At 45.0% G+C, this 25,810-nt stretch overlaps 1 protein-coding gene across 2 annotated transcripts in view; it reads left to right on the top strand.

The window, feature by feature from the left end:
* The first annotated feature begins 5,212 nt into the window (after positions 1-5,212).
* atp1b2a (ATPase Na+/K+ transporting subunit beta 2a) overlaps positions 5,213-25,810 on the top strand; it is a 43,450-nt gene continuing 22,852 nt past the window's right edge. For both annotated transcript variants that reach the window (XM_041984620.1, XM_041984619.1), the window contains exons 1-2: positions 5,213-5,602; positions 13,134-13,262. In XM_041984620.1, the coding sequence (XP_041840554.1) occupies positions 5,497-5,602; positions 13,134-13,262 (235 nt within the window). In that variant the 5' untranslated portion in view covers positions 5,213-5,496. The remainder of the gene's footprint in view (positions 5,603-13,133; positions 13,263-25,810) is intronic.

Below are 25,810 nucleotides of genomic sequence, written 5' to 3'. Positions count from 1 at the left end.
ATCGTGGTGGAGGAGTTTGTGTGTCCTGACGATCCTAGCAGCTATGTTGTCGGGGGCGTATGCCCCTGGTAGGGTCACCCATGGCAAACAGGTGTCTAGGGGAGGGACCAGACTAAGTGTGGTTCACAAAAACCCTTATGATGTTGAAAAAACAAGGACCAAGGTTTCCCTTGCCCGGACGTGGGTCACCGGGGCCCCCCTCTGGAGCCAGGCCTGGAGGTGGGGCACGGAGGCGAGCGCCTGGTGGCCGGGCCTTTGCCCATGGGGCCCGGTCGGGCTCAGCCCGAAAGGGAGACATGGGCCTCTCCTCCCGTGGGCTCACCACCTACGGGAGGGGCCATAGGGGTCGGGTGCATTGTGAGCTGGGCGGCTGCCAGAGGCGGGGACCCTGGCGGTCTGATCCTCGGCTGCAAAAGCTAGCTCTAGGGACGTGGAATGTCACCTCTCTGGCGGGTAAGGAGCCTGAGCTGGTGCGCGAGGTTGAGCGGTTCCGGCTAGATATAGTTGGACTCACCTCGACGCATAGCTTGGGCTCTGGAACAACTGCTCTCGAGAGGGGCTGGACCCTCTTCCATTCTGGAGTTGCTCCCGGTGAGAGGCGCCGAGCAGGTGTAGGCCTGCTCATTGCCCCCCAACTTGGCGCCTGTACGTTGGGGTTTACCCCGGTGGACGAAAGGGTAGCCTCCCTCCGCCTTCGGGTGGGGGGACGGGTCCTGACTGTTGTTTGTGCTTATGCACCAAATAGCAGTTGAGAGTACCCACCCTTTTTGGAGTCCTTGGGGGGGGGGTGTTGGAGAGCACTCCTTCTGGGGACTCCCTCGTTCTGCTGGGGGACTTCAATGCTCACGTGGGCAATGACAGCGAGACCTGGAGGGGTGTGATTGGGAGGAACGGCCCCCCTGATCTGAATCCGAGTGGTGTTTTGTTGTTGGACTTCTGTGCTCGTCATGGATTGTCCATAACGAACACCTTGTTCAGACATAAGAGTGTCCACATGTGCACTTGGCACCAGGACACTCTAGGCCGCAGTTCGATGATCGACTTTGTAGTCGTGTCGTCGGACTTGCGGCCGCATGTCCTGGACACTCGGGTGAAGAGAGGGGCGGAGCTGTCAACTGATCACCACCTGGTGGTGAGTTGGCTCAGATGGTGGGGGAGGATGCCGGTCAGGCCTGGCAGGCCCAAGCGTGTTGTGAGGGTCTGCTGGGAACGTCTGGCAGAGTCCCCTGTCAGAAGGAGTTTCAACTCCCATCTCCGGCAGAGCTTCAACCAAGTCCCGGGTGAGGCGGGGGACATTGAGTCTGAATGGGCTGTGTTCCGTGCCTCTATTGTCGAGGCGGCCAGCCGCAGCTGTGGCCGTAAGGTCGTCGGTGCCTGTCGTGGCGGTAACCCCCGAACTCGTTGGTGGACACCGACAGTAAGGGATGCCATCAAGCTGAAGAAGTCCTATCGGGCCTTTTTGGCCTGTGGGACTCCAGAGGCAGCTGATGGGTATCGGCGGGCTAAGCGGAGCGCGGCTTCGGCGGTCGCTAAGGCAAAAGCTCGGGCGTGGGAGGAGTTTGGAGAGGCCATGGAGAATGACTTCCGGACGGCTTCGAGGAGATTCTGGTCCACCATCCGGCGGCTCAGGAGGGGAAAGCAGTGCTCCGTCAACACTGTGTACAGTGGGGATGGGGGGCTGCTGACCTCGACTCGAGACGTTGTGAGGCGGTGGAGGGAATACTTCGAAGACCTCCTCAATCCCACCAACACGTCTTCTGATGAGGAAGCAGAGTCTGGGGTAGCTGGTGCTGGCTCGCCTATCTCTGGGGCTGAGGTCGCTGAGGTGGTTAAAAATCTCCTTGGTGGCAAGGCCCCGGGGGTGGATGAGGCCCGCCCAGAGTTCCTTAAGGCTCTGGATTCCGTAGGGCTGTCTTGGTTGACACGCCTCTGCGGCATCGCGTGGACATCGGGGGCAGTCCCCCTGGACTGGCAGACTGGGGTGGTGGTACCCCTCTTCAAAAAGGGGGACCGGAGGGTGTGCTCCAACTACAGGGGGATCACACTCCTCAGCCTCCCCGGTAAGGTCTATTCAGGGGTGCTGCAGAGGAGGGTCCGTCGGATAGTCGAACCTCGAATTGAGGAGGAGCAGTGTGGTTTTCGTCCCGGTCGTGGAACAGTGGACCAGCTCTACACCCTCTTTGGGGTCCTCGAGGGGGCATGGGAGTTTGCCCAACCAATCTACATGTGTTTTGTGGATTTGGAGAAGGCATTTGACCGTGTTCCCCGGGGACTCCTGTGGGGGGTACTCCGGGAGTATGGAGTGCCGGACTCGCTTGTAAGAGCTGTCCGGTCCCTGTACGACCGGTGTCAGAGCTTGGTCCGCATTGCCGGCAATAAATCAGAATCGTTTCCAGTGCGGGTTGGACTCCGCCAAGGCTGTCCTTTGTCACCGATTCTGTTCATAACTTTTATGGATAGAATTTCTAGGCGCAGCCGAGGTGTCGAGGGGATCCGGTTCGGTGGCCTCAGGATTGGGTCTCTGCTCTTTGCAGATGACGTGGTTCTGTTGGCTTCATCGGGACGTGATCTTCAGCTCGCACTGGAGCGATTCGCAGCCGAGTGTGAAGCGGCTGGGATGAGAATCAGCACCTCCAAATCCGAGACCATGGTCCTCAGCCGGAAAAGGGTGGAGTGCTCTCTCCGGGTCTGCGATGGGGTCCTGCCCCAAGTGGAGGAGTTTACATATCTCGGGGTCTTGTTCACGAGTGAGGGAAGGATGGAGCGAGAGATCGACAGGCGGATCAGTGCGGCGTCCGCAGTGATGCGGGCTCTGCATCGGTCTGTCGTGGTGAAGAGAGAGCTGAGCCGAAAGGCAAAGCTCTCGATTTACCGGTCGATCTACGTTCCTACCCTCACCTATGGTCATGAGCTGTGGGTAATGACCGAAAGAACAAGATCTCGAATACAAGCGGCCGAAATGAGTTTCCTCCGCAGGGTGGCCGGGCTCTCCCTTAGAGATAGGGTGAGAAGCTCGGTGATCCGGGAGGGGCTCAGAGTAGAGCCGCTTCTCCTCCACATCGAGAGGAGCCAGATGAGGTGGCTCGGGCATCTGGTTAGGATGCCTCCTGGACGCCTCCCTGGTGAGGTGTTCCGGGCACGTCCCACCGGAAGGAGGCCCCGGGGCAGACCCAGGACACGCTGGACAGACTACATCTCTCGGCTGGCCTGGGAACGCCTCGGGATCCCTTCGGATGAGCTGGTGAATGTGGCCGGGGAGAGGGAAGTCTGGGTTTCCCTGCTTAGGCAGCTGCCCCCGCGACCCGACTCCGGATAAGCGGAAGAGAATGGATGGATGGATGGATGGATAAATAAATGAATGAATGAATAAATGAATGAATAAATAAATGAATAAATAAATGAATGAATGAATAAATGAATGAATAAATAAATAAATGAATGAATAAATAAATGAATAAACGAATGAATGAATGAATAAATGAATGAATGAATGAATGAATGAATAAATAAATGAATAAATGAATGAATAAATAAATGAATGAATAAATGAATGAATGAATGAATAAATGAATGAATGAATGAATGAATGAATGAATGAATGAATGAATGAATGAATAAATGAATAAATAAATGAATGAATGAATAAATGAATGAATAAATAAATGAATAAATAAATGAATGAATGAATAAATGAATGAATAAATAAATAAATGAATAAATAAATGAATGAATGAATAAATGAATGAATGAATAAATGAATAAATAAATAAATGAATGAATGAATAAATGAATGAATAAATAAATGAATAAATAAATGAATGAATGAATAAATGAATGAATAAATAAATAAATGAATAAATAAATGAATGAATGAATAAATGAATGAATAAATAAATAAATGAATAAATAAATGAATGAATGAATAAATGAATGAATGAATAAATGAATAAATAAATAAATGAATGAATGAATAAATGAATGAATAAATAAATGAATAAATAAATGAATGAATGAATAAATGAATGAATAAATGAATGAATAAATAAATGAATGAATGAATAAATGAATGAATAAATAAATAAATGAATGAATAAATAAATGAATAAACGAATGAATGAATGAATAAATGAATAAATGAATGAATGAATGAATAAATAAATGAATAAATGAATGAATAAATAAATGAATGAATAAATGAATGAATGAATGAATAAATGAATGAATGAATGAATGAATGAATGAATGAATGAATAAATGAATAAATAAATGAATGAATGAATAAATGAATGAATAAATAAATGAATAAATAAATGAATGAATGAATAAATGAATGAATAAATAAATAAATGAATAAATAAATGAATGAATGAATAAATGAATGAATGAATAAATGAATAAATAAATAAATGAATGAATGAATAAATGAATGAATAAATAAATGAATAAATAAATGAATGAATGAATAAATGAATGAATAAATAAATAAATGAATAAATAAATGAATGAATGAATAAATGAATGAATAAATAAATAAATGAATAAATAAATGAATGAATGAATAAATGAATGAATGAATAAATGAATAAATAAATAAATGAATGAATGAATAAATGAATGAATAAATAAATGAATAAATAAATGAATGAATGAATAAATTAATGAATAAATAAATAAATGAATAAATAAATGAATGAATGAATAAATGAATGAATAAATAAATAAATGAATAAATAAATGAATGAATGAATAAATGAATGAATAAATGAATGAATAAATAAATGAATAAATAAATGAATGAATGAATAAATAAATAAATGAATAAATAAATGAATGAATGAATAAATGAATGAATGAATAAATGAATAAATAAATAAATGAATGAATGAATAAATGAATGAATAAATAAATGAATAAATAAATGAATGAATAAATAAATGAATAAATAAATGAATGAATGAATAAATGAATGAATAAATAAATGAATGAATGAATGAATGAATAAATAAATAAATGGAGGGGTGTAGATCTAACTTTCAGCATGATGATACTAAAACTCGTCCCTCTGGTCTTTCTGCAGGTTCAGGTCTAGTAGCTTGGACACCAGAGTGACGTCATCTTCACGTGGATCCTGACCATGTTGCTGGATCACACACACACACACACACACACACACACACACACACACACACACACACGCACACACACACACACACACACAGACAGAGAGAAGGTCTGCAGAAGGGGGGGCTGATGACGGCCCTTCTCCTGATAGGCTGGCTGTGGCAGCAGATGTGACGTCACACGGAATTACGCAGTGACTGCGTCCTCTCTCTCTCTCTCTCTCTCTCCCTCTCTCCGTCTGTCCTTCATCTGCTCCTCCATCATCATCCTCATCATCGATCCTCGGCTGACGGAAGCGGCAGCGGCGGGAACTGCGCGCGCGCCGTGTGAGAACACAGACGGAGCTCCATCTTCATCCTCTTCTTCCTCACCATCATGTCCGGATCTAAGGAGGAGGACCGCAAAGGCTCGGGCGAGTGGCGCGACTTATTCTGGAACCCGCGCACGCACGAGCTGCTGGGGCGCACGGCCACGAGCTGGGGTGAGTGCGCGCCATCACGTGCGTATGTGTGTGTGCGCGTGTTTATATAAACGTGTGAGGTGAGCAGATGTGTGTGTGGTCGATCTGAATGATTGTTTCTCCTTCAGCAACATTGATGTCAAATCCTGGATCAATACAAAGATTCTGTTTACTACTGATTTAAATCAGGGAAGACAAGAAGACACAGATGGACATGAGGACAGATACAGCTGAGGACATGAGGACAGAAACAGATGAGAACAGATACAGGTGAGGACATGAGGACAGATACAGGTGAGGACATGAGGACAGATACAGGTGAGGACATTAGGACAGATACAGGTGAGGACATTAGGACAGGAATAGGTGAGATCATTAGGACAGAAATTGTTAAGAACATGGGGACAGAAACAGGTGAGGACATGAGGACAGATACAGGTGAGGACATTAGGACAGGAATAGGTGAGATCATTAGGACAGAAATTGTTAAGAACATGGGGACAGAAACAGGTGAGGACATGAGGACAGATACAGGTGAGGACATTAGGACAGGAATAGGTGAGATCATTAGGACAGAAATTGTTAAGAACATGAGGACAGAAACAGATGAGAACAGATACAGGTGAGGACATGAGGACAGATACAGGTGAGGACATGAGGACAGATACAGGTGAGGACATTAGGACAGATACAGGTGAGGACATTAGGACAGGAATAGGTGAGATCATTAGGACAGAAATTGTTAAGAACATGGGGACAGAAACAGGTGAGGACATGAGGAAAGAAACATATGAGGACATGAGGACAGATACAGGTGAGGACATTAGGACAGATACAGGTGAGGACATGAGGACAGATACAGATGAGGACATGAGGACAGATACAGGTGAGGACATTAGGACAGATACAGGTGAGGACATTAGGACAGGAATAGGTGAGATCATTAGGACAGAAATTGTTAAGAACATGAGGACAGAAACATATGAGGACATGAGGACTGATACAGGTGAAGACGTGAGGACAGGTTGAAGAAGGATGACCAGATATGGTGATACGAGCATAATTAATCTGGACCATATGTGTCAAACTCAAAGCTGCGTGTCAGCTGCATAGAGACGGTGAGGCTGTAATGAAAGACTGGTGGACGCCAGAGACACTTCCAAACAAAGACACCTGAGAGACAAACATCTGGACAGGATGCAGGTCTCCAAGACAGAGATGTTCATGAACAAATCGATTCTATTGAACGGCTCTTTTAAATGAACAATAGGAACTTTTAAATGAACAATGGGAACTTTTAAATGAACAATGGGAACTTTTAAATGAACAATGGGAACTTTTAAATGAACAATGGGAACTTTTAAATGAACAATAGGAACTTTTAAATGAACAATGGGAACTTTTAAATGAACAATGGGAACTTTTAAATCAACAATGGGAACTTTTAAATGAACAATGGGAACTTTTAAATGAACAATAGGAACTTTTAAATGAACAATGGGAACTTTTAAATGAACAATGGGAACTTTTAAATCAACAATGGGAACTTTTAAATGAACAATGGGAACTTTTAAATCAACAATGGGAACTTTTAAATCAACAATAGGAACTTTTAAATGAACAATGGGAACTTTTAAATCAACAATGAGAACTGAGTCACAGCTGTGAGCCATTTTTCTTATTTACAAATTTTCCACGCTGCCTTCATGTGACACGCGTGTGCCATCATTTCATTCTGATGTCCAACATGCTTCATTCACGTGATGCATCTGTGGGTGGAGCTATATCCAAAACGTTTACTAACATTTGCACTGATGTCACTCAGGTTTATTATTTTTACTCTATTTTTCTTAAATATGTTTTTAATGTGGTGCAGTAGAATATTGATCAGTGATGGACAGGGTTCCCGTATCGGAGCGTCTGTCTGGTAGAGAAGGAGCTCCGCTGCCTGACCGGTGGTGGAGAGGATAGTCGGGTTCTCCATGATGGCAATCAGGTGTTCAGCACCTCCTCTCCACCAGATCTGAGCATCTCCAGAAGTAGAGCCTGCTCATCCCCTTCCTGTACACAGCATCTGTGCTGGATCTCCAGTCCAGTCTGGGGTCCATGGTCCCTCAGTGATCGATCGTTCTAACAACTGGACCATCAGTGATCGATCGTTCTAACGACTGGACCATCAGTGATCGATCGTTCTGACGACTGGACCGTCGGTGATTGATCGTTCTAACGACTGGACCGTCTGTGATCGATCGTTCTGACGACTGGACCATCAGTGATCGATCGTTCTAACGACTGGACCGTCTGTGATCGATCGTTCTGACGACTGGACCATCAGTGATCGATCGTTCTGACGACTGGACCATCAGCGATCGATCGTTCTAACGACTGGACCGTCAGCGATCGATCGTTCTAGTGACTGGACCGTCAGTGATCGATCGTTCTAACGACTGGACCGTCAGCGATCGATCGTTCTAGTGACTGGACCATCAGTGATCGATCGTTCTGACGACTGGACCGTCAGTGATTGATCGTTCTAGTGACTGGACCGTCAGTGATCGATCGTTCTAGTGACTGGACAGTTAGTGATCGATTGTTCTAACGACTGGACCATCAGTGTTTGATTGTTCTAACGACTGGACCATCAGTGTTTGATCGTTGTAACGACTGGACCTTCAGTGATCGATCGTTCTGACGGGTTTCTACTGTGGAACGATTTCAAACCGACCAGAACTGCAGTAGAATCAGGTTCTGTTTTCATACATCAAACATCATGGTTCTGTCAGAAGGCAGGTGGAACCCACACCTGCTGGATCTACCACCCTGCTGACTCTGTGTAGCAGAACCTGACCCAGTATGCACCTGCTGCAGGTTCTGGTGGAGTTTCCCAGACAGCAGATGAGGAGGAGTCTGTCCACGCCGTGAGTCGGCAGAGAAACGGGTCAGAACCCAGAGCTGCAGAACACTGTGTCTCAGGGTGGATGAGGGGGGAGTTTTAGGACGTCCTCAGGATGTGACCTCAGATCAGCATCATGAAAACGTCATGGCCGTCGATTCAACCAAACTTTATTCTGCTGCCTTGATCAGCTGACCCAGATGATGTCATCATTCTGACATTGATTTTTATCAGTGATGAAGTTCACATGATCTGGTTCAGCTGCAGAAACACAAGTTTGAGTTAAGGCAGAGTCGGCCCAACCTTTACATAACTCCCCTCTGATGATGATGATTATGATGTCATAGCTCCCATCGTGCACTGGGGGTGGTTGTTTGGCCTTGATGATACTGAAGGACAGACACACGACATCCTGAGGAGTGTGTGTTAATCTGGATGAAAGCTGACAGATGAGTTTGATTGGACATTAACTGCACACACACACAGACAAGCGGTGGGATCAGCGTTGCTATGGTGACCATGATCCTTTTAAAGGGACAGTACATCACTTCTGTCAGATCCATGTCATTGTGTCATTTTCAGTCATGTGATCAGAGTGTGTAAAACTCCCCGACTTTGTCAGAGATGGCCTGTCAGTATCAAAGGAAAACTGGACAAGGACCTGGACTCATGTGGACCACGACCAGGTTTGTGTCCTGCTGGTCCTCAGGACTGATGTGGTACAGTGATGTAACTTAATCTGCAGCAGAGGACACATTTGATGACATTAACACTGCAGGAGGAAACCTTTAACAGGGTCCAGGGTCAGACTAAATCCAGATCAGGAACCAGGTTATTGAGATCTTTAACTCGCACTGGGTCAGAGACCTGGTTCCTGAGAAGTTTAACTTGCTCCGGGTCAGAGACCTGGTTACTGAGATCTTTAACCCACAACGGGTCAGAGACCTGGTTCCTGAGAAGTTTAACCTGCTCTGGGTCAGAGACCTGATTACTGAGATCTTTAACCCACAACGGGTCAGAGACCTGGTTACTGAGATCTTTAACCCACAACGGGTCAGAGACCTGGTTACTGAGAAGTTTAACCTGCTCCGGGTCAGAGACCTGGTTACTGAGATCTTTAACCCGCACTGGGTCAGAGACCTGGTTACTGACAAGTTTAACCTGCTCCGGGTCAGAGAACTGGTTACTGAGAAGTTTAACCTGCTCCGGGTCAGAGACCTGGTTACTGAGATATTTAACCCACAACGGGTGAGAGACCTGGTTACTGAGAAGTTTAACCTGCTCCGGGTCAGAGACCTGGTTACTGAGAAGTTTAACCTGCTCCGGGTCAGAGACCTGGTTACTGAGATCTTTAACCAGCACTGGGTCAGAGACCTGGTTACTGAGATCTTTAACCCACAACGGGTCAGAGACCTGGTTACTGAGAAGTTTAACCTGCTCCGGGTCAGAGACCTGGTTACTGAGATCTTTAACCCGCACTGGGTCAGAGACCTGGTTACTGAGATCTTTAACCCACAACGGGTCAGAGACCTGGTTACTGAGAAGTTTAACCTGCTCCGGGTCAGAGACCTGGTTACTGAGATCTTTAACCCGCACTGGGTCAGAGACCTGGTTACTGAGATCTTTAACCCACAACGGGTCAGAGACCTGGTTACTGACAAGTTTAACCTGCTCCGGGTCAGAGACCTGGTTACTGAGAAGTTTAACCTGCTCCAGGTCAGAGACCTGGTTACTGAGATATTTAACCCACTACGGGTCAAAGACCTGGTTACTGAGAAGTTTAACCTGTTCCGGGTCAGAGACCTGGTTACTGAGATATTTAACCCACAACGGGTGAGAGACCTGGTTACTGAGATATTTAACCCACAACGGGTCAGAGACCTGGTTACTGAGATCTTTAACCCACAACGGGTCAGAGACCTGGTTACTGAGATCTTTAACCCACAATGGGTCAGAGACCTGGTTACTGAGATCTTGAACCCACAATGGATCAGAGACCTGGTTACTAAGAAGTTTAACCTGCTCCAGGTCAGAGACCTGGTTACTGAGAAGTTTAACCTGCTCCGGGTCAGAGACCTGGTTACTGAGATATTTAACCCACAACGGGTCAGAGACCTAGTTACTGACATCTTTAACCCGAGCCGAGTAAAAGACCTGGTTACTGAGATATTTAACCCACAACGGGTCAGAGACCTGGTTACTGAGAAGTTTAACCTGCTCCGGGTCAGAGACCTGGTTACTGAGATCTTTAACCCACAATGGGTCAGAGACCTGGTTACTGAGACCTTTAACCTGAGCCGGGTCAGAGACCTGGTTACTGAGATCTTTAACCTGAGCCGGGTCAGAGACCTGGTTACTGAGATATTTAACCCGCTCCAGGTCAGAGACCTGGTTACTGAGATATTTAACCCACAATGGGTCAGAGACCTGGTTACTGAGATCTTTAACCCACAATGGGTCAGAGACCTGGTTACTGACAAGTTTAACCTGCTCCGGGTCAGAGACCTGGTTACTGAGATCTTTAACCCGCACTGGGTCAGAGACCTGGTTACTGAGAAGTTTAACCTGCTCCGGGTCAGAGACCTGGTTACTGAGATCTTTAACCTGAGACGGGTCAGAGACCTGGTTACTGAGATCTTTAACCCACAATGGATCAGAGACCTGGTTACTAAGAAGTTTAACCTGCTCCGGGTCAGAGACCTGGTTACTGAGATATTTAACCCACAACGGGTCAGAGACCTGGTAACTGAGATCTTTAATGCGAGCCGAGTAAAAGACCTGGTTACTGAGATATTTAACCCACAATGGGTCAGAGACCTGGTTACTGAGATATTTAACCCACAACGGGTGAGAGACCTGGTTACTGAGAAGTTTAACCTGCTCCGGGTCAGAGACCTGGTTACTGAGATCTTTAACCTGAGACGGGTCAGAGACCTGGTTATTGAGACCTTTAACCTGAGCCGGGTCAGAGACCTGGTTACTGAGATCTTTAACCTGAGACGGGTCAGAGACCTGGCTACTGACAGGTTTAACCCGCTCCAGGTCAGAGACCTGGTTACTGAGCCCTTTAACCTGAGCCGGGTCAGAGACCTGGTTACTGAGATCTTTAACCTAAGACGGATCAGAGACCTGGTTACTGAGATATTTAACCCGCTCCAGGTCAGAGACCTGGTTACTGAGATATTCAACCCACAACGGGTCAGAGACCTGGTTACTGAGATCTTTAACCTGAGACGGGTCAGAGACCTGGTTACTGAGATATTTAACCCACAACGGGTCAGAGACCTGGTTACTGAGATCTTTAACCCGAGCCGAGTAAAAGACCTGGTTACTGAGATATTTAACCCACAATGGGTGAGAGACCTGGTTACTGAGAAGTTTAACCTGCTCCTGGTCAGAGACCTGGTTACTGAGATCTTAAACCCACAATGGGTGAGAGACCTGGTTACTGAGAAGTTTAACCTGCTCCTGGTCAGAGACCTGGTTACTGAGATCGTAAACCCACAATGGGTAAGAGACCTGGTTACTGACAAGTTTAACCTGCTCCGGGTAAGAGACCTGGTTACTGAGACCTTTAACCTGAGCCGGGTCAGAGACCTGGTTACTGAGATCTTTAACCTGAGACGGGTCAGAGACCTGGTTACTGAGATATTTAACCCGCTCCAGGTCAGAGACCTGGTTACTGAGATATTTAACCCACAACGGGTCAGAAAACCTGGTCACTGAGATCTTTAACCCACAACGGGTCAGAGACCTGGTTACTGAGATCTTTAACCTGAGACGGGTCAGAGACCTGGTTACTGAGATATTTAACCCACAATGGGTCAGAGACCTGGTTACTGAGAAGTTTAACCTGCTCCGGGTCAGAGACCTGGTTACTGACAAGTTTAACCTGCTCCGGGTAAGAGACCTGGTTACTGAGACCTTTAACCTTAGACGGGTCAGAGACCTGGTTACTGAGACCTTTAACCTGAGACGGGTCAGAGACCTGGTTAGTGAGAAGTTTAACCTGCTCCGGGTCAAAGGACTTTCATGGATCATATATACGGTATGTAAATATATATATACTGTATACAAAAAGACCATTTGGGTACTTTGTAAATTGTATCAGACGTCCTTGAACATGGATCAGGGGTCAGAGAGGGATACGGATTACATGATCTCTGACAGAACTCCAGAGGTCCTGGAGGAGGTTTTGGAGTTTCGTTAGGTTGTAAACTGTGTATTCAGATTAAACATCTGGGTTTACAAGCTGATCAGAAGCTACTCAGAAAGTTCCAGGAATCCTTGTAATTGTTCTTTTTGTCCTTGAGTTCAGAGAGCTATTCCAGCAGTCCTGTTAGCAGTAATTGTTAAACTGGTGGCCTGAACTTCTAACAGACTGCCAATCAGATGGCAGGATTCTGTTTCCATGGTTTCAGTTCATTGAAATTGGTCAAACTGATAAAACTGTGAAAGGAATAATGAGTAAAAAAGACAGAGGCAGAAAGACACATTCTGGATGGATTAGCCCTCCCCTCCCCCCACCATTCATGCTGCATATAGGTCATCTGCAGGGGGCGGAGCTTAACTCAAGAGGATTATAAAGATGACATTTAGAGGAGGGGGAGCGGCTGAAATGAACTGAGGATCTGAATAACTCTGGTCTGTCCCCTCCAGGTCTGATCCTGCTCTTCTACCTGATCTTCTACCTGTTTCTGGCGGGGATGTTCGCCCTCACCATGTACATCATGTTGCTGACGCTTGACGACTACAAACCCACCTGGCAGGACCGCCTGGCTACCCCAGGTGAGAACTCATCCTCTGCAGAGGACGCAGAGGGTTAACCAGGTGTTCTTCAGGTCTGATCCTTGCACTACACCTGGACCAGGCTCTGTTCACAAACAGTTATCAGATTGAGTTTAGACTGTACTATGAAGAAGAAAATGTAGAGGACCACTATAGAGTTCAGAACAGAACCAGTCCTCGGTCCAGTTTGCAGACTTGCAGACTTAAATCCTCCATCATTACTACTCTTCACAATCTGGTGTCCTTACGTTAGCACAACGGTTCTCCATCAACATCCTGACTACATCATCAGCCTCACCTCATCACCCTGCAGATGTACATGGTTCCCTACAGACCTACATGGTTTCCTACAGACCTACATGGTTCCCTACAGACATACGTGGTTCCCTACAGACCTACATGGTTCCCTGTAGACGTACATGGGTCCCTACAGACCTATGTGGTTCCCTGTACATGTACATGGTTCCCTACAGACCTACATGGTTCCCTACAGACATATGTGGTTCCCTGTAGATGTACATAGTTCCCTACAGACCTATGTGGTTCCCTGTACATGTACATGGTTCCCTACAGACATACGTGGTTTCCTGTACATGTACATGGTTCCCTACAGAGCTACGTGGTTTCCTGTACATGTACATGGCTCCCTACAGACCTACATGGTTCCCTACAGACCTACATGGTTTCCTACAGACCTACATGGTTCCCTACAGACATACGTGGTTCCCTACAGACCTACATGGTTCCCTGTAGACGTACATGGGTCCCTACAGACCTATGTGGTTCCCTGTACATGTACATGGTTCCCTACAGACCTACATGGTTCCCTACAGACATATGTGGTTCCCTGTAGATGTACATAGTTCCCTACAGACCTATGTGGTTCCCTGTACATGTACATGGTTCCCTACAGACCTACGTGGTTTCCTGTACATGTACATGGGTCCCTACAGACCTACGTGGTTTCCTGTACATGTACATGGGTCCCTACAGACCTACATGGTTCCCTGTAGATGTACATGGTTCCCTACAGACCTATGTGGTTCCCTGTACATGTACATGGTTCCCTACAGACCTACATGGTTCCCTACAGACCTATATAGTTCCCTGTACATGTACATGGTTCCCTACAGACCTACGTGGTTTCCTGTACATGTACATGGCTCCCTACAGACCTACATGGTTCCCTACAGATGTACATGGTTCCCTACAGACCTATGTGGTTCCCTGTACATGTACATGGTTCCCTACAGAGCTACATGGTTCCCTACAGACATACGTGGTTCCCTGTGGTTCCCTGTACATGTACATGGTTCCCTACAGACCTACATGGTTCCCTGCAGATGTACATGGTTCCCTACAGACCTATGTGGTTCCCTGTACATGTACATGGTTCCCTACAGACCTACATGGTTCCCTACAGACATACGTGGTTCCCTGTGGTTCCCTGTACATGTACATGGTTCCCTACAGACCTATGTGGTTCCCTGTACATGTACATGTTCCCTACAGACATACGTGGTTCCCTGCAGATGTACATGGTTCCCTACAGACCTATGTGGTTCCCTGTACATGTACATGGTTCCCTACAGACCTATGTGGTTCCCTGTACATGTACATGGTTCCCTACAGACCTACATGGTTCCCTACAGACCTATGTGGTTCCCTTCAGACATACGTAGTTCCCTGTAGATGTACATGGTTCCCTACAGACCTATGTGGTTCCCTGTACATGTACATGGTTCCCTACAGACCTACATGGTTCCCTACAGACCTACATGGTTCCCTACAGACATACGTGGTTCCCTGTACATGTTCCCTACAGACATACATGGTTCCCTGTAGATGTACATGGTTCCCTACAGACCTATGTGGTTCCCTGTACATGTACATGGTCTCTACAGACCTACATGGTTCCCTACAGACATACGTGGTTCCCTGTAGATGTACATGGTTCCCTACAAACCCTCCCAGTCCATGGCTCACAGAGGCTCTAAGGGATCACAGAGCCGGACTCAGGGCGGCTGAAAGAAAGTGGCGCAAATCAAAAGAGCACACTGACTTGTCTGAGTACCAGCAAAAACTCGTAACTTTCACATCCAGCCTAAAGGCGGCCAAGATAGCCTTTTATCAGAACAAGATCCGCAATGCTCCCAACACACGACATGTTCATGGTGTTTAACTCTCTTCTATCTCCACCACCTGCTCAGCCTCCCACTGTGCTGACTGCAGAAATATTTGCGTCCTACTTCACTGAAAAGGTCGCTACCATCAGTAACCAATTCAGTGAGCCGGATCAACTCAGCCTTACCAAACCAGCTACTGGTGCCTCACTATGCTCCTTCCGCTCTCTAAATGAGGACGAAGTCTCTAAACTTCTAGTCAGCTCAAAACCCACAACCTGTCCTCTTGATCCTGTTCCCTCTGACATCCTGCAGAGCATTTTACCTACAGTCAAACCTGCAGTAACCCATATTATCACCTCCTCTCTTAAATCCGGTGTCTTTCCTTCTGCCTTCAACAAGCTCGGGTTCCCCGCTGCTGAAGAAACCCACACTCAACCCAGCCCAGGTTGGAAACTACCGGCCGGTCTCACTGCTTCCATTCATGTCTAAACTACTAGAGCTTCAGTCTTCAGTCAGGTCTCACAGTTCCTCCAAGACAACAACCTGTTAGATCCATATCAGTCTGGCTATAGACAAGGCCGCTCTACTGAACCTGCTCTCCTGTCAGTTACTGGTTCCCTACGGGTTGCCAGATCCGCTGGTCAATCCTCAGTCCTTATACTGCTGGACCTGTCTGCTGCCTTTGACACGGTCAACCATCATATACTGTTCTCCAAACTCTTAGAGCAGTGGTTCTTAACCTTGTTGGAGGCACCGAACCCCACCAGTTTCATATGCTCCTTCACCGAACCCTTCTTTAGTAAAAAATAAAATATGATTTTTTTTTTACTGGTGCACGAACTGAATTGTGCATTGGAGGTGGACGTGGGGTCGGCGTCACTAACGCTAACCCAACGTCACTGACGCACACCGCTGGTCAGACGGAGGGTTATTAAAGAAGGTGTTGTTAAACAGGAAGTGATACGCTGGCAGCGCGTCCACTCCTTTACAGCCGTTTTACAACGTGTCATCACAGTGGGTAAAAGTACCAGTTCCCCGCCGCCACGTCGTGAGTCCGTACGGCGATCGACCCTTTAGATCGCCTTATTTGCCTGGATCGGCGCTCGGGAGATAACGGGCTAATTCCGATGTGTGGTCCCGACTGAGAAGGAGGTCTCACTCTGGTGCTTATCCAGCGCTCTCAAAGCGGACCGGTAGGGAGTCTCACTCAGACACATATACAGCCCTAGCGGTCTGATAGGGAGGTCTCACTCTGCTGCATAAACCAGCGACCTCAAAGCGGACCGGTTGGAAATCTCAGAGCAGGACGCTTTCACTAACTGCAGACTAGACTGAGGGGTGGACCTCTGCGGCGGAGGCTCCACCGAACCCCTGAGACCGACTCACCGAACCCCTAGGGTTCGATCGAACCCAGGTTAAGAACCACTGTCTTAGAGCTTGGCATCTCAGGATCTGTCCTCTCGTGGTTTACATCCTACCTCACAGGGAGATCATTCAAAGTATCTTGGCGAGGGGGCGTGTCCAGATCACATGGGCTGACAACAGGGGTGCCTCAGGGCTCGGTGCTCGGCCCTCTTCTCTTTTCTCTGTACACCTCCTCACTCGGTGCATCATTAGCTCTCATGGTTTCTCCTACCACTGCTATGCAGATGACACTCAGCTTTTCCTTTCTTTCCCACCTGATGACACAACGTCTCCATGTGAATATCAGCATGTTGCTGATATCTCCGCATGGATGAAGGATCGCCACCTTCAGCTAAATCTGTCCAAGACTGAGCTTATTGTCTTCCCAGCCAGTCCTTCTTTACCACCACAGATAAGCGTGCAGCTTGACTCCATCACGCTTGTGTCTACATCTTCTACCAGGAATCTTGGTGTCATGGTAGACAACCAGCTGACCTTTAAGGACCATGTTGCCTCGGTTGTTGGATCTTGCTGATTTGTTCTCTACAACATCAGGAGGATCAGACCCTACCTGACTGAACACACGACCCAGCTCCTGGTCCAGGCTCTGGTCATTTCACGCATTGACTACTGCAACTCCTTACTGGCTGGCCTGCCTGCATGCTCAGTTAAACCTCTGCAGATGATCCAGAACCAGCAGCACGTCTGGTCTTCAACCAGCCCAAAAGAGCTCATGTCCCTCCGCTGCTAATCGCTCTCCACTGGCTTCCAGTTGCAGCGCATCAGATTCAAAGCTCTGCTTCTGGCTTACAAAACAATAACCCAAACGGCTCCGGTCTACCTCCACTCCTTAATCCAGAGTTACACTCCCTCTCGAAACTTACGCTCTACCAGCGAAAGACGCCTAGTGCTCCCACCACAACGTGGCGCAAAATCAGTAGCTAGACTCTTCTCCTCTGTTGTTCCCCGGTGGTGGAACGATCTACCAAACTCCGTCCGATCCGCAGAGTCCGTATCCACTTTTAAGACCAAGCTAAAGACTCAGTTGTTTAAGGAGCATTTCCACATTTAGCTTAACTAAATGAGTCAGAAAGATTTGTCCAGCTTTTTGGCTCAACCAAGTACTGAAGAAGCTGTGTGCACTTATGCCCAAGATGATATTGTGTGATGAAATCATGCACTTATGCCCAAGATGATATTGTGTGATGAAATCATGCACTTATGCCGAAGTTGATATTGTGTGATGAAATCGTGATCCTGTATTTAAATAAAATGACTAAAAAAAAAATAAAATAAAAAAAAAAAATTATATGCACTGCACTAGCACTACATGACAGCACCTGGTCCAACTGGACTCAAAAGCGGTCTGACTATCACTTAATTATGACGTCCATCTTGTTTGAATTCATGCTTGTGTTGTTCTTCCTCTCAAATGTAAGTCGCTTTGGATAAAAGCGTCTGCTAAATGACTGTAGAATAGAATAAGAATAGAATAGAATGTGGTTCCCTGTACATGTACATGGTTCCCTACAGACCTACATGGTTCCCTACAGACCTACATGGTTCCCTGTAGATGTACATTGTTCCCTACAGACCTACGCCGTTCCCTGTACATGTACATGGTTCCCTACAGACCTACATGGTTCCCTGTAGATGTACATGGTTCCCTACAGACCTACATGGTTCCCTGTAGACGTACATGGTTCCCTACAGACCTACATGGTTCCTTGTAGCTGTACATGGTTCCCTACAGACCTACGTGGTTTCCTGTACATGTACATGGTTCCCTACAGACCTACATGGTTCCCTGTAGATGTACATGGTTCCCTACAGACCTACGTGGTTTCCTGTACATGTACATGGGTCCCTACAGACCTACATGGTTCCCTGCAGATTTTGATGGTTCCCTGCAGATATACATGGTTCTCTACAGAGACCTACATTGTTTCCTGCAGATGTACATGGTTTCCTAGTTTCCTATGTGTTTTCCTAAAATCTACCTGGTTTCTGACAGATCTACAAGGTTCTGTAAAGACCTATAAGGTTCTGTACAGGCTTACATGGTTCTGTACCGATCTACGTGGCTTTCTACAGTCCTACATGTTTCTCTACAGACCTACATGGTTCTCTATAGCCCTACATGGCTCTCTACAGACCAACAACGTTCTCTATATACCCACATGGCTCTCTACTGTCCTACATGGTTCTGTATAGCCCTACATGGTTCTATACAGTCCTGCGTGGTTTTCTACAGACCTATATGGTTCTCTATAGACCTATATGGTTCTGAACAGACCTACATGGTTCCCAACAGACTTACGTGGTTCCTTTGAGATGTACATGGTTCTCTACAGAGCTACATGGCTTTATACAAACCTGCATGGTTTTATACAGTCAAAGTCAAAGTCAAAGTCAGGTTTATTTGTCAATTTCTTCACATGCCCATGACATACAAAGGAATCGAAATTACGTTTCTCACTGTCCCATGCGTATACAGGTATCCAGACAAGTAGGACAAGACAAACAATAAAGTGCACAGACAAGTCTAGTCCCTAAATAAATAAAAAGGTATCAAAACAAGGCTAAAAGGTATCACAAACAAGATGAGCATTTGTGCATTTGAGTGTTCCAGTAGTTTACAATATGAACAGATGTACTGTGAGGAAGCAGCTCCAGTTAAAGTTTCAAGTATTCTCAGGGTTTGTAGTGCAGTTTAAAGTTACAAGTATTTACAGGGTTTATAGTGCAAGGCAGTCAAGTAATACAAGTATTTGCAGGGTTTATAGTGCAAGGCAGTAATCGCACTTAGCAGCATACTTAGTAGCAGTAATGTTAGCAGTCTTTGGTTCTGCTGGCTGGGGCTGGAGGGGAGGGGGTAGGGGCAGGGGGGTGGGGGCGAGAGTTTAGTTGGGGCTGGGGTTGGGGGGGAGGGGGTAGGTGCAGGGTGGTGGGGCGAGAGTTTAGCAGTCTCACAGCCTGATGGATGAAGCTGTTGGTGAGTCTGGTGGTGCGGGAGTGGAGGCTCCTGTACCTCCGTCCAGAGGGCAGGAGGCTGAACAGGTTGTGTGAGGGATGGCTTGCATCGCTCACAATGGTGATGGCTTTTCGGGTGAGGCGTGTGCTGTAGATGTCTTGTAGGGAGGGGAGTGTTGCTCCAATGATCTTGCCAGCTGTATTCACAATGCGCTGCAGGGCTTTCCTGTTGTAGTCAGTGAAGCTCCCACCCCACACGGTGATGCAGCTGGTAAGGATGCTTTCAATGGTCCCTCTGTAAAATGTGGTCAGGATGGGTGGTGGAGCGCTGGCGCGCTTGAGCTTACGCAGGAAGTAGAGGCGCTGTTGTGCCTTCTTTGCCAGTGATGTGGTGTTAGTGGTCCATGAGAGGTCCTCACTGATGTGCACCCCCAGGAATTTGGTGCTGCTCACCCTCTCCACTGCAGTGCCGTTGATGGTTAGTGGCAGGTGCTACAGGGTCCTACATGGTTCTCTATAGACCTATATGGTTCTCTGCAGACCTACACAGCTCTCTACAGATCAACATAGTTTTTTACAGTCCTACATGGATCTCTACAGTCCTACATTCTTCTGTACAGACCTACATGGCTCTATACAGATCTACATGTTTCTCTTCAGACCTACATGGCTCTTTACAGACCTACATGCTTCTGTATAGGCCTACATGGCTCTTTACAGACCTACATGGTTCTGTAAAGTCCTACATTCTTCTGTACAGACCTACATGGCTCTATACAGATCTACATGTTTCTCTTCAGACCTACATGGCTCTTTACAGACCTACATACTTCTGTATAGACCTACATGGTTTTTACAGACCTACATGGCTCTCTACAGATCTACATGGTTTTCATTGTAGCGTTTGAACTTTTTCTGCTCTCTAAATGAGGACCAAGTCTCTAAACTTCTAGTCAACTCAAAACCCACGACCTGTCCTCTTGATCCTGTTCCCTCTGACATCCTGCAGAACATTTTACCTCCAATCAAACCTGCAGTAACCATATTATCACCTCCTCTCTTAAATCCGGTGTCTTTCCTTCTGCCTTCAAGCAAGCTCGGGTTCCCCCGCTGCTGAAGAAACCCACACTCAACCCAGCCCAGGTTGGAAACTACCGGCCGGTCTCACTGCTTCCATTCATGTCTAAATTACTAGAGCGTGCCGTCTTCAGTCAGGTCTCACATTTCACATTGACTACTGCAACTCCTTACTGGCTGGCCTGCCTGCATGCTCAGTTAAAGCTCTGCAGATGATCTAGAACCAGCAGCTCGTCTGGTCTTCAACCAGCCCAAAAGAGCTCATGTCCCTCCGCTGCTAATCGCTCTCCACTGGCTTCCAGTTGCAGCGCATCAGATTCAAAGCTCTGCTTCTGGCTTACAAAACAATAACCCAAACGGCTCCGGTCTACCTTCACTCCTTAATCCAGAGCTACACTCCCTCTACCTCCACTCCTTAATCCAGAGCTACACTCCCTCTACCTCCACTCCTTAATCCAGAGCTACACTCCCTCTACCTCCGCTCCTTAATCCAGAGCTACACTCCCTCTACCTCCGCTCCTTAATCCAGAGCTACACTCCCTCTACCTCCGCTCCTTAATCCAGAGCTACACTCCCTCTACCTCCACTCCTTAATCCAGAGCTACACTCCCTCTACCTCCACTCCTTAATCCAGAGCTACACTCCCTCTACCTCCGCTCCTTAATCCAGAGCTACACTCCCTCTACCTCCACTCCTTAATCCAGAGCTACACTCCCTCTACCTCCACTCCTTAATCCAGAGCTACACTCCCTCTACCTCCACTCCTTAATCCAGAGCTACACTCCCTCTACCTCCGCTCCTTAATCCAGAGCTACACTCCCTCTACCTCCACTCCTTAATCCAGAGCTACACTCCCTCTACCTCCGCTCCTTAATCCAGAGCTACACTCCCTCTACCTCCACTCCTTAATCCAGAGCTACACTCCCTCTACCTCCGCTCCTTAATCCAGAGCTACACTCCCTCTACCTCCGCTCCTTAATCCAGAGCTACACTCCCTCTACCTCCACTCCTTAATCCAGAGCTACACTCCCTCTACCTCCACTCCTTAATCCAGAGCTACACTCCCTCTACCTCCGCTCCTTAATCCAGAGCTACACTCCCTCTACCTCCACTCCTTAATCCAGAGCTACACTCCCTCTCCACAGTTACGCTCTGCCAGTGAAAGACGCCTAGTGCTCCCACCACAAGGTGGCGCCACATCAGTAGCTAGACTCTTCTCCTCTGTTGTTCCCCGGTGGTGGAACCATCTACCAAACTCCGTCCGATCCGCAGAGTCCTTATCCACTTTTAAAAGCAGCTAAAGACTCAGTTGTTTAAGGAGCATTTCCACACTTAGCTTAACTCTTCTATTAGAATGAGGTAGAAAGATTTGTCCAGATCTTTGGTTCAACCAGCTACTGAAGAAGCTGCTGGACTTATACCCAAGATGATGATGTTTGATGAAATCATGATCTTGTAATTAAACAAAGGACTACTGCAGGAAAGGGAAAAAAGCCCCGCCTCTAGCTCTACACGACAGCACCTGGTCCACCTGGACTCCCAGTAGTCTGGCTACCACTTAATGACGACGTCCCTCCTGGTTGGTTTCTGCAAATGTTCTTCCTCTCAGATGTAAGTCGCTTTGGAGAAAAACATCTGCAGCATGACTGTAGAATAGAGTAGAATAGAGTAGAATAGAACAGAATAGAATAGCTATACTTGTCTGATTCTGTAAGTATTGCACCATCTTTGTAGAGTTAATTACCTTCATAGGAAACGGCACCATATGTTCCCACATGGTCATGGGTTTTATCAGAGGTGAACTCAGGAATGCTTTGTTCTTGACCCTTTAGAAGACCACTAATAGGTCAGAGGGATTGTCCACCACAGCCTTTAGGAGTCCACACATGTTCTGCAGATCTGTTCATAACGCCACTTTTTGTAATAAACCTTGTGTACTGTTCATCAAGCTGGTGTCCAGAGACCTGTTTACATCCCAGTCGTCTTTTCACATCTCTCACTGTCTCACTGTTTCCTAGATTTTTTTGTATGCAGCGTTGCATATTTAAGTAAATATAAATTCTATTTCAACCATTCCATGTCCAGATTTTACTGTAGGAATCAGTCCACTGTGCGTTGTTTCTTGATTGGGTCGGTAAACATCAATGCGCTGCTAAGATTAAGATTATTAAGAAATTCACGTTATGTACTGCAGAATGTTGTAAATCTTCATTATAGTTTGGGAAAGGTCTATAAACACTCCGAGGAGAGATAATTAGGCCTGAACATGCATTTAAATTGTAAATAATAAAGTCGTCATTACGCGGATTTCATTTATCGTGGGGTGTTTTCAGAACGTAACCCCCGCAATAAACAAGGGACCACTGTATTTTAGAATAAAACAAGCCTTCACACTCCAAATATAATGGACTTTCTGTTGTCTTCAGGACCAGTAATTAAAACTTGAGTTTTGTCCTGATTGAGCTGTATGAAGTTCTCTTCTCCACTCATGACTTTTTACTTAATATCCAGTTTAAGAGGACTTTAACTGGCTCCAGGTCATCAGGAGACACATCGATGTAAAGCTGTGTATCATCAGCATAGCTGTTAAAATTAATGCCGTGTCTCCTGATGACGTCCCCAAGACGCAACATGGACAGACTGAAAAGAAGTGGGGCTAGAATCGATCCTTGGGGAACCCCATGTTTTATTTCATGGACTCCTGAGGAGCAGGTATCCATACTTAGAGAAGTCATGGATCTGTGAGACAGGAGTAAAACCAGTTAAAAGCAGTACCCGAGAGGCTCCCCAGACTTCTGAGTCTGTTTAATAGAATTTGGTGATCTACTGTATCACATGCGGCACTTAGATCCAGTAGAACCAGGACTGAAACTTTCTGCGACCCCGAGTTAATCTGAGATCATTAACCATTTTTAAAATGTCTCAATACTGTAGTTTGTCCTAAAACCAGACCGATAGTTTTCTAAAATCTTGTGTTTGTTTAAAAAGTGAATAAAAACAACTTTTTCTATAATTTTACTTAAAATGGAAGGTTGGATACAGGTCGCTAGTTATCAAGAATGTCTCGATCTAAATGAGCCTTCTTCAGAAGGGACCTCACCACCGCTGTTTTACAGGCAGATGGGAAGACGCCCGTCTGAAGGGAGCAGCTTACCACGTCTAAAAGCTCTTATAAAATGTTTTAAAGGTGGTGTGGGAACAGGATCTAAAAGGCAGGTTGTTGGTTTAGTTGGGAGAAAACTGGGCCAAGAATCTTTGCATCAACCAGGGCAAACTCTCCGGTGTTTCCTCGGGTAAAAGCAAAGCTTCAGGTCGTTGAGATAAAAACTGAACTGAAAGCATTGATCAAAGTCCTCACGGACAGGGTCTGATGCTGTCATGGAGGACTTGTTTATTAAAAGATCAGTAGTTCTGGGTTATTTTTGTTACCGGTGATGAGGTTTGAGTAGTAGAGTTTTACTGAATTATTGTAAATTTTGATTTGTTCCCTTTAAATTATGTTTTTCTCCATGTTCTTGTTAGTTTTTCTCTGAGCCCTTCTGCAGCTTTTTTTTAACGCTGTCATTTCCTGGCTCCTCCGTGGTGGTCTGGCTTCAGTTCCTGATGTTTTTAAGTGAAGCTGCTGGGGTCTATAGTATATATATGTATAAAGTATAGTATGTCTATAGTATATATATGTATAAAGTATAGTATGTCTATAGTATATATATGTATAAAGTATAGTATGTCTATAGTATATATATGTATAAAGTATAGTATGTCTATAGTATATATATGTATAAAGTATAGTATGTCTATAGTATATATATGTGTAAAGTATAGTATGTCTATAGTATATATATGTATAAAGTATAGTATGTCTATAGTATATATATGTGTAAAGTATAGTATGTCTATAGTATATATATGTATAAAGTATAGTATGTCTATAGTATATATATGTATAAAGTATAGTATGTCTATAGTATATATATGTATAAAGTATAGTATGTCTATAGTATATATATATGTATAAAGTATAGTATGTCTATAGTATATATATGTATAAAGTATAGTATGTCTATAGTATATATATATGTATAAAGTATAGTATGTCTATAGTATATATACATGTATAAAGTATAGTATGTCTATAGTATATATATGTATAAAGTATAGTATGTCTATAGTATATATATGTATAAAGTATAGTATGTCTATAGTATATATATGTATAAAGTATAGTATGTCTATAGTATATATATGTATAAAGTATAGTATGTCTATAGTATATATATGTATAAAGTATAGTATGTCTATAGTATATATATGTATAAAGTATAGTATGTCTATAGTATATATATGTGTAAAGTATAGTATGTCTATAGTATATATATGTATAAAGTATAGTATGTCTATAGTATATACATGTATAAAATATAGTATGTCTATAGTATATACATGTATAAAGTATAGTATGTCTATAGTATATACATGTATAAAGTATAGTATGTCTATAGTATATATATGTATAAAGTATAGTATGTCTATAGTATATATACATGTATAAAGTATAGTATGTCTATAGTATATACATGTATAAAGTATAGTATGTCTATAGTATATACATGTATAAAGTATAGTATGTCTATAGTATATATATGTATAAAGTATAGTATGTCTATAGTATATATATGTATAAAGTATAGTATGTCTATAGTATATATACATGTATAAAGTATAGTATGTCTATAGTATATACATGTATAAAGTATAGTATGTCTATAGTATATATACATGTATAAAGTATAGTATGTCTATAGTATAAACATGTATAAAGTATAGTATGTCTATAGTAGGGCTGCGTATTGTTAAGAACCTTACAATTCAATTCGATTTCGATTCAATTCAATTTGGATTTAAATGCTTAAATGTTAATTCATTAGTAGAAATACAGAAATAATTAGAGTTCTTCTTGACAGTGTTTAA

The sequence above is a fragment of the Melanotaenia boesemani genome, chromosome 5 (genome assembly GCF_017639745.1).
Source record: "Melanotaenia boesemani isolate fMelBoe1 chromosome 5, fMelBoe1.pri, whole genome shotgun sequence".
NCBI classification, from domain to species: Eukaryota; Metazoa; Chordata; class Actinopteri; order Atheriniformes; family Melanotaeniidae; genus Melanotaenia; species Melanotaenia boesemani.
The sequence above is the reverse complement of the archived record's forward strand: the minus strand, read 5'-3'. Positions and strand labels throughout refer to the sequence as shown.